General features: G+C 43.9%; 1 protein-coding gene across 2 annotated transcripts in view; it reads left to right on the forward strand.

Moving 5' to 3' along the window:
• MARCHF10 (membrane associated ring-CH-type finger 10) overlaps positions 1 to 10,272 on the forward strand; it is a 564,123-nt gene extending 553,851 nt beyond the window's left edge. For both annotated transcript variants that reach the window (XM_044055213.1, XM_044055214.1), the window contains exons 10-11: positions 2,233 to 2,275; positions 9,002 to 10,272. In XM_044055213.1, coding sequence (XP_043911148.1) covers positions 2,233 to 2,275; positions 9,002 to 9,075 — 117 coding nt within the window. In that variant the 3' untranslated portion in view covers positions 9,076 to 10,272. The remainder of the gene's footprint in view (positions 1 to 2,232; positions 2,276 to 9,001) is intronic.
• The last annotated feature ends 267 nt before the right edge of the window (positions 10,273 to 10,539 follow it).

A 10,539-nucleotide genomic window follows, 5' to 3' on the forward strand; every position in this document is an offset into this window, starting at 1 on the left:
GAAAATATTTAAAAATATATAAAAATATGCATATTTTATTATACAAATACATAAATACTGATATTAAGACTATGATCTTTTCACTTTAAGAAAATGTTTGAATTCAGGTTTTTGGCGCCTTTTTTACTGTATAAGGAGTTGTTATCAGTGATGCCTTATGGTATGATGAAGCCCTGTTGGGTGAAAGCGTTTACCGGATTTATCTGTTTGTTTCAATAAAAGACTTGCACTGGATGGAATTTGCTGCCCTTGGATGTGTTTTAAAACTTACCAGCTGTGTTTCGCTCTGTTACCTGTTTTTTGCTGTTTTACCATTTGGACTGTGAGGGGAGTGCAGAGCGTTTACTATTTGTGAGTTTTTGTCTTGGTTTGAAGTATCTTTAATATAACTTCCATTTTAGTAGGGCTAATGTGAGCTAAAGTTAGTCAGTCTGTGTACTGTATCTCGTAGGTGAGTATACTTTTTATGGCAAAACCAGCAGGACTGGAGAGACTACTCAATTTGTGCACTTACTTGTGACAAGTGTAATGGAAAGTAGTTACTGTGCCTTTTGCTGTGCAAACTAATATCACAGTTCTTTCATGTCTTTTAATCACAGTTTTAGTGCTTAGATTTCTTTGGTCCTTTTGATGTGTGACATCCAGACTTCACCTACTGGATACTCCAATTTCAGAGCCTTTTAATACAGACTATACTTTTGTTTCTGAAACTTGTCACTGTACAATTGTATTCAGGTCCTTTCTCTTATTTGTACCACTTGCAGTATATCCACTGTGTTGCAGAGCCTATGACATGCAACTTTCCCTACTGCTGTTCCACAGTGTTTCAAATGAAAACACTGACTGCAACTGAATCAACATGTTATAGTACATTTTACCTTGCATGTGCACAAACATGAACACCTGTTGTGCCTTTATGGATAGGCCATTATAATGTTCAAGTGTACCAACATAACAATTTGTTACTAAAGACATTGTCTTTGTTATTGATATACATTGTGCACAATATTAAAAGAGATTCTGTATGATATTGCTCATACGTGTTCCTAACAGTAGCGTGATTCATAAAAGTGAATCCCCCTAACATCAGGACTGTGGACAAGCAGTATTTATTTCCTTTTAAGGGACTGCGCATTATGTACACTGCAGTTGGCAGTGCAGCACACAAAGGCAGCTTCCAGGTCCTCAGTCATGGCAGGGAGCAATTTATCCCCCCCCCCCCATTGCCATGACTGCAGACAAGGGCATATTTGCATATTATGATGATGTGGAGACCCCATGCAATGAGGAGCACCACAGTGCCACTACTGGAGTTGGGAATTGGTGTGGTTGTAGAAGCAGATTTCTTCAGTTCAGGTAAATTTATTTCTACTGTGCAAAGGAAGATTGTCTTTCTTTCTTTCTTTTTTTCTTAATGCAGTGCTGATATGATGCTTAGCTTTTGTAGCTGAGCAGCATATCAGGAGTGAGGTCAGTGCAGTAACAAGCAGTACCCCAATGGTATTTATAAGTTTCGTTCAAGTACAGTACTACCTTGTAACAGACCCATATTTGGTTGGTATTTGTGAATTGTATGTTATCATATTGTCATTTGCATTTATACTCCATGTATGGAGTACTATACTTACACAGTGGGGTGAAATTGTATCCAGTGTCTTACCCCACTGTATGAGCATTTTCATGAATTGTAGAGGGAGTCCTGCTGTGTGGCACACATAGTTTAGGAATAGTGTCCGTAGTCAACTTGAGTCAAATAAACAATTACATTGTAAGTAGCATTCATCAAGTTGTGAAAAATGTGTCAAGCATTCAGACACATCTTTTTTCATTGAGGTGACCCCTGCTGTGAATTGTGCAAGCAGTTTTTGGCCAGTTTATTCTGGTTCTTATCTGCTTTCATTGGTGCTGCCCAGAAAATGGAACATTGGTCTGTCTAGTCACCGATTTCTTCCCTTCCCTAAAAACAGCTTTTCTGCCATATCTAATACTGTGGCTTGTATTGGCCCAACAAATAGTAAATAAAAAGCGTGAGAAGTATGGGTTACCATCAGAATAGAACAAGCTTGCATTCCTACACATAATCAGTTTAATAACTTTTATGTTTGGAATATGATTGCTTGTATGGTAACTTGTACAACAGAAGTATTTTGTTATTTGCTGAGCTGTTAATTCTGTAATTTATTACTACAAATACTAATGTGAAATGTCTCTCTCAATTTCTCTCTTTCATAGCTGTCAAGAAATGATCGGCACCCAGTAGCAGATGAGGATGACAGTAAGTTTATAAGACTTGTTTGCAAAAATAGTTTATGCACTGACAATCACTCCTTTGTACATGTGCCCATATATAACACCTTAGTTTGGTCTTGTAAACTGTAATTGATAGTTCCTGCTGTATAAGGGTCTGGAAGCAAATCAGAACTGTAATAGTGTAATAACAAGATACAGCTTTGTCAATGGTGGACAACACCATACTTCATAATATTGTATGCATTAAAGTTTCCCAGACTAGCAATGGGTTAACAGTAGCACATTATGCTCTGTCTGCAGAGCTTCAAATGCCCAACCCCATTTATTATTCCTTAATGTGCAAAACAGTTGCCACAATATGCCTGTTTACTATTGCTTGTAAAATTCTTTAGAGCATAGACTGCTTGAAAAATACTGTGTAAATAATGAATGTTAAGTTGTCCATCTCGCCTTCATTCTTGCTGGATGGGTTCGGAGCCGATCCTCGGCTCCGATTCGGCCTTCTACTAAAACTTGAGAGCTATTTACCGGCTCAAGGCTTCCCCATATCCCACAATGCTAGGCAACAGATACCCAGATCTCGTTTGCCGCTTCAGCTACGAGGTTGCGATTTTACCGGCCCCAGGTCGTATAAATCTTTTCTTGTAATTTTACTGTTAATATTCTCTTATATTTTGATAATCTTCCCTCTTAGTTTAATTAGATTATGTACCCCTTAAGATCCCACTTAGAAACTCCTTTTTTTGTTGTTGTTACAGAGTTTCTTCCCCCCCCCCCCCACCCTTTAGGGTAGTGTTAGAGTCCTTATTAGCTACTTTTACTTACTCTTATAGTTGTTCTTGTATTTTGTATATATATATATATATATATATATATATATATATATATATATATATATATATATATATAATTTGTTAGTAATAGTTGTGTGGTTATAGTTATTATTGTTATAGTTATTATTATTACTGTTAGTTTTACCTAGTGCTTGTGTGTGTGCCTTGTTTTAAGCACTAGTTACATGTTTCCTTTGGTATCCCTTTTTTAATATGTCTAAAGATACCAAAGTCTCAGGTTTCAAGAAGTGTGACTCGTGCTGTCAGAAGATGTCTCTGACAGACTGTCACACTTCTTGTGTTTATTGTTTGGGCCCCCTACACCTGCAGGACTCTTGTTCGGTCTGCCAAGCCTTCAGTCCGAGAGTCCTGGGAGCGTAGGAACAAGCTCATTTTGAAGGGCTTACTTAAGCCAGAAGGATCCCCGACTAAGCCTCCGTCGGGTAAATCCTTAAAGCCCGCCAAACCGTCGGCTCCCTGTTCGGAGCCGTCGCCAAGCGGAGCTCCTGCCTCCTCATCGGTTCCGGCTGGAACCGACACTTCGAGACTTCAGTCGGCTCCGACCTTGGTGTCTGAGCCTCCTCTGAGCCGAAAACATTTGAAGTCCCCCTCTTTAGAGTCCGTTCGTTCTGCTCCGGGATCTCCATTGCTTCAATCGGAGTAGAGCCATAGGTCCCACTCCTCTCGGTCCTCCAGGCTATCTGATCATGACTTGGAGAGGGTGGTCAGTAGGCTCCTAAAGTCGCAGGCACTGGCCAAAAGTTTGACCAGCCCTTCTCAACAGACTGTGGCTATCCCCGTGTCTTCAACAGTTCCTCCTCCAACTCTTCCACTGTGTTCAGAGCCGGAGCTCGTTGGGGCTCGAATCGTTGGAACGTTGGAGCCGATACCACACCTTTTGGCTCCCTCGTCGGCTCCGATCTCTTTATTGGTTCTGTCCTTGGAGGGATCTGAGCGCCGAGACTCCCTCGTCGGCTTCGATGGGGCAAGTGGCATCGGACCCTTGTCCAATCCCGTTCTCCCTCTTGGGGCCTCGGCGCAGGTGAGCTCTGTCCCGACATCGGCCTCGGAGCCGTCCCTCTCGGTGCCGGGAGGGGTTCACATCTCTTCGGAGCGTGGACCCTCTTCTCTGCCTGACAGGGGCACCTTTGAGGTCATGAGGAGCGTGCTGACTCCTGTGTCGGCTCCGCGATTGGCCCCTCCCCCCATGGTGCCTGCATCGGTCTCTGTCCACCCTCCTGACCCCAAGCGTGGAGAACAGACGCTCCAGGTCACCCCATTGGGTGTATCTTCCTCTTCCGAGTCCTCCCCTGATCATTCAGAGGAGCCCCCTAGGAAGAAAAAATGTAAGAGGAAACATGTTGACTCCCCCGAGTCAGTCACGTCTGACACCGACTTGGAGGATTCGGAAGGGTCCCCAAGGTCCCCCTCTGAGGATGTCTCCTTTTCAGACATCCTTGAGATCCTTTGGCAGAGGGGGAACTGGACTGCCCTTAACCCTTCCGAAGACGAGTCGGTGTACCTGGACGCATTTGGTTCTCGCCCTTCCATCTCCTGGGTGTCTCCGCCTTTGACCCGCTCATGGAAGTGGTGGCTCGGAAGGCATGGACAGCCCCGGACACAGTGGAACCAACTCCCCGCAGGCCCACTAAATTCATTACAGCCCCATCTGACAAACAGTTTCTGACAAAGGGTGTCCCTGTTGATGCCATGGTGGTGGCAGCAGCCACTAAGAAGGAGTTGGCTGACCCTTCGGTGCCTGTCCATCCACCTAATAAAGAATCTAGGACAATGGACAGGTACGGGAAGCGGATGTTTTCTTCAGCGACCTTTTCCATGTGGTCACTGAATTATCTGTGTCATTTCACCCGCCTTCAAAGGGATCTTCTCAAGGAACTGGGTGATACCCTTCAGGATCCATCAGCTGCGGGGTCTCAGGAAAAGATTAACTCCCAGCTGGCAACCCTTAACTCTATAGTCAACTCCTCCATGCGGCTCATTTCATATGCAGCCGATGGGGCGAGTAGGGCCGCAGGTACAGGCGTGGCTTTGAGAAGACATGCCTGGATGCGGTTATGTAACTTTGCTGACCCCTTTAAGGTGTCCTTCACCAATACCCCCTTCGATGGTTCAGCTTTGTTTGGACCACAGGTGAAGGATACCCTTACGAGGTGTGAGCAGGAAGGCAAGACTCTCTCTGCCGTGGGAGTCCGTTTTTCTACTCCCTCTAGACCATACCCTAAACATCAGAAGAGTGGAAAAATGTGGTTTCGGAAACCCCATGGAGTCATGCCTGACACACGTGGCGAGTTTCCCTCCAGGGGCAGAGGAGGGAACAATAAGAGACGCCGCCCGAGGGGCAGAGGGGGTCTGCAAAATCAGGGTAGCAGAGAATCTTTCTCTGACAAACCCTTTCAGCACCCCTGAGGGGCTGCCTGACTTTCCACCTTCGGAGGCAGTCGGGGGAAGATTGTCACTGTACCCAGAAGCCTGGCAACTCCTCACACAAGACAAATGGGTACGGTCTATCATATCCGAGGGTTACAAAATCCCCTTTGTCCACACCCCTATACAAACAAACCGGTCCCTTCCAGATGTTCCACCCAGTCTAAGGGAACAAGCAATACTAGAAATTTCAAAACTGCTAAAAAAAAGGGCCATCCAGCCAGTCCCAGCAGGCCAGCAAGGATCCAGGATTTACTCCAAGTTCTTTTTGGTACCAAAAAAGACAGGGGACTGGAGACCCATTTTGGATCTCAGCAGGTTAAACAAATCTGTTCAAAGAACGAAGTTCCGGATGGCCATTCTACCCTTTTTGGGTCAGGACAATTGGATGTGCTCCATAGACCTTCAGGATGGGTACTACCATATCAAAATGGACAGGTGCTCCAGAAGTTTTCTCCACTTCTGGCTGGGAGCCAGTCACTATCAATTCAGAGCCCTGCCCTTTGGTCTCACCACAGCCCCCAGAGTGTTCACCAAATGCATGGCAGTGGTTATGGCTCACCTGAGACGGCGAGGATTCTGGGTGTTTCCATATCTGGACGACTGGCTCCTAACTGCTTCCACCAGGCATCAACTACTGCGAGCCAGGGATTATACCATCCAAACTTGCTCCGAGCTAGGTATCTCTATAAACTTCGAAAAGTCTGCATTGTTGCCTTGTCAATCTCTAACCTTTATAGGCGCAAGATTAAATACAAAAGAGCTGTTGGCAAAACTTCCCTTAGAAAGAGTATCAGACATTCGCTGACATGTCCAGACCTTACTACAGTGCAAGAGAATTCAGGCCAGATTTGTACTGAAAACCTTGGGTCTCATGGCAGCAGCAATCACATTACTTCCCCTGGCTCGTTTTCACATGCTGATCCTTCAATGGATGCTTTTTACCCAATGGTCGTTTCAGCAGCTTCCAGTGTCTCACAACATAGTAATCACCCAATCATGCAAAGACCACCTTTCTTGGTGGATGGTCTCCTCTCAAGTACTTCAAGGCAGACCGTTTGTTCTTCCTCCTCCTGTTGCCACGGTGACAACGGATGCCTCCCTGATCAGGTGGGGGGGGGGGCATTTTCAGGGCAGGACTGTCCAGGGCACCTGGCAACCTCTAGAGTACCACCTGCACATAAATGTCTTGGAGATGAGAGCAGTACCTTTAGCGTTGCAAGCTCTTTAGGACTCTCTACCCACCGGGACTATTGCAATTCAGACGGACAATATGTCTGTAGTGTGGTACATCAACAAGCAGGGTGGAACCAGGTCCTATCCCTTATGTTGAGAAGCACTCAGACTCTGGCAGTGGGCGATCTCCTCTCAACGGTTTCTGATAGCAACGCACATCCCCGGGAAGTCCAACGTCATAGCGGACAGGCTTAGCAGAGCTATTCTCATGCCTCACCAGTGGTCTCTCAATCAGTCAGCAGTGGACAAAATTTTCCGCAGATGGGGTCAACCTTGCTGCGACCTTTTCGCAACCCCTCTCAACAGCAAGTGCGACGACTACTTCACTCTCTTCCCCCTCCCAGGCCACTCCCCCAGAGATGCTGTAGTTCACGATTGGCCCCGGAGTCTTCTGTATGCATTCCCACCTTTTCCCTTAATTCCGAAACTAATTCTGAAAGCGACCGCATTGAGATCCAGGATGATCCTCATTGCCCCTTACTGGCCTCGGCAAATTTGGTTCCCATTCCTGCATCGTCACCTACTGGGGCAGCCTTGGAATCTGGACCCAGTGCCAGACCTCTTGGTCCATCAGTTGGGTGGGCTGCACCAATCCCTTCAGTCTCTCAACCTCACAGCTTGGTTGCTCCACTTCCAACCTTAGCCAGGCTTCCACATATTTCTCAGCCAGTGCGTGAAATCATCATTTCTTCGCACAAATCTACTACCAGAAAGACTTATGCTAGTAAGTGGAAACGTTTCTCTTTCTGGGCAGAAACTAGAAATACAGACCCCTTTACAGCCCCTGTCCATAACGTTCTAGATTTTTTGGCAGAACTTTTTCAAGCAGGTTCCTCATCTGCCACCATTAGAGTCCAGTTGGCTGCTATCGCTAATTTCCACGCTGGCCTGTCAGAGACCAGCATCATGTCCCACAAACTTTGTAAAGCCTTTCTTAAAGGGACTATTTTACTTAGGCCCCCGGTTAAAGATCCCCCGCCTCTGTGGGATTTGAACCTGGTATTAACTTCTTTGAGTCTCCCTCCCTTTGAACCTGCGGCTTCCTGTTCCTTAAAATTACTCTCCTGGAAGACTCTGTTCTTAGTAGCCATCACCTCAGCTAGAAGAGTGTCGGAACTTCAAGCCCTCTGTATTCGTCCTCCTTATCTTGTTTTTCACAAAGATAGAGTTTCACTCAGGACTAATCCTTCCTTTTTACCCAAAATACCTTCCGAGGCAAATCTGAATCAGACTATTGATCTTCCTGTCTTTTTTCCTGACTATTCGAACAGAGCTGAACAAAAGTTGCACTATTTGGACGTTCACAGGCAATTACGTTTTTATTTGGATAGGACTAAGCAAACAAGAAAATCGGACCAACTCTTCCTGTCCTATGCTGAGGGCAAGCAGGGCCTGCCAGTTTCTAAAGTAACCTTATCCAGGTGGTTGGCCTCTATTATTACTTTGATTTACCAACTGTGGCATAAAGAACTCCCTACAGAACCAAAAGCTCATTCCACCAGAGCATTAGCTACGTCGGTAGCTTTTCAGGCAAGACTTCCAATGAAATCTATTTGTGCTGCAGCCACATGGGCCACTCCTCATACTTTCATTTCACATTACAAGTTGGATATGGCCTCCAGGAGTCGAGCTGACGTTGGTTCCACTGTGCTCAAGAGTCTGTTACGATGAGCCACCCAGGGCTAAGGTGCTAGGGACGCTGTCCCATCCAGCAAAAATGAAGGCGAGATAGACAACTTAACATTAAGAAGTTATGTACCTACCATAACGTCTATGTTAGTTGTCTTCTTCTCGCCTTCTTTCTTGCATCCCACCCTCCATCCCCCTAGCTTGGACAGACCGAGAAGAATCCCCTTGGAGGCCTTCTTCCTCTGGTTGACTTTTTTCTAGGGTACGTCCTCCTCTGTTTTTAGCACTGTAGGTAAACCTTGTAGTGGGGACAGGTGTCTCCATGGTGTTAGCTCTGCCAAACGAGATCTGGGTATCTGTCCCCTAGCATTGTGGGATATGGAGAAGCCTCGAGCCAGTAAATAGCTCTCTAGCTTTAGTAGAAGGCCGAGTCGGAGCCGAGGATCGGCTCCAAACCCATCCAGCAAGAAAGAAGGCGAGAAGAAGACAACTAACATGGAACGTTGTGGTAGGTACATAACTTCTTATTATTTTTGGTTTTGTGCCTATATACTATGCACCCATGAGGCAAAAATATATGCTTTACCTCATCCTTTTGTCTTTTCTAGGTTCAGACTCTGAAGATAATGAAAACAGTGCGGACAAAGGTCCTGACTCAGTTTTTGAGGATGCAACATTGTGACTCTAAAAATCAGTGAAAGAAATTTACTTCATGGCCTTGAACCATCATTCCATCTGGATTTTTATACAGACACTTTTTAATCACATTTATTAAACATTTTTATTTTTATTTCCTTAGCTCTGATTATGTTTACTGACACTTGTTATATTGTCAAAGATTATCAAAGAGTACAAACCAGGCTGGATTTTTCAGCCAAATTAGTTCTTGGCACCACAGTTAAACATTCACCGGACTGGTTGGCATTGTTTAGTAGGCTTATGTTCTAAGGAGGGAAGTGTCATATCATCAGCAAAGCATTCTGAATAAATTGTTTAATAAGAACAGCTCTACTTAGCCATTCCATAATTTTATCAGTCACCTGGACTTCTTCACTGAAACATCCTTAAGAGCACATTCACTGAACTTTATCTTTTCTGAATTCCAGTCGTCTTTCATGTTAATATTATTTGAAGTAGCCAAAATGACAAATGGCATTAATCGCATAAGATTAGAAAAGTTATTTTTTTCATTGACTTTCTCAGGTTTTGCACATGTAGATGCAGATACAGCACTGTTTCAACATCTGCATAATCAATGAAAGCAGGGAACGGAATGTAAATATACTTTAAAAGACTAAAAATTGTATGATTTATAAATTTACAATATTTTTGATTATGCTAACTGTACTGATACTCTCAGAACTTCACTTTATAAACAGTAAGATTCTGGTTACAACCAGGACATATGCAAAAAAGGGAATTTGAAGCAACAGGGATTTGTTTTGATATTATACAGAAATCAGAGCTGTTTAATCATTTTCAAGCTATCTCTTTAGTGGGCATCAATAAAAAATAATGCCTGTTTTCTTTTTAGCAATTTCTTAACAAGGTTTGCATTTTTATAAAAAAATAATTTGTAAGAAAGGCTCTGTTTGCCTAATACATGGCCTGTGTGGATCTGATTAAGACTTGTCAGTTCTGCTGATTTTTATACTCTGTAATATTGCCTTATTGCTTTTGCTTTAATTGGCATTGCATTCAGCTGGGTAAAATCAACGTTTTTTGCCTTTTAGTCATGACTTTGCACTGTTCTGCTTTTGTGTCTTGGCATACCCAGTGTCATGTACAGACTATCATGTAATGCCACAGAGAATGGAAGATTGGTCTGAAATATGCTCTGCTTTGTATGAAACATTAATTAAAAAGATTGTCAACCATTGCTTCGCTGTCTGAAAGCAAAAATAACTTGATGGTTAAAACATGCTTTTGCCCTTTACTTTGCCTGGAGTCAATACCCTGTTTTTTTGCATATTACCCATTCTCTTTATTTCTGTATAGGCTAACTTACTACTCCTGTTTCTTTATGTCAATATCCTTTGTCCCCTTATTTCAAGTGCACTTTGGCCGCAGATAAAACGTTTGAGTAATGGCCTTCATGCTTTGTCAGGTGAACTGTGCTGTACTAGAACTCTTATCCCTTCATATG

This window comes from Protopterus annectens, chromosome 13.part0 (assembly GCF_019279795.1).
Source record: "Protopterus annectens isolate FY-2018-M chromosome 13.part0, PAN1.0, whole genome shotgun sequence".
NCBI lineage: Eukaryota > Metazoa > Chordata > Ceratodontiformes > Protopteridae > Protopterus > Protopterus annectens.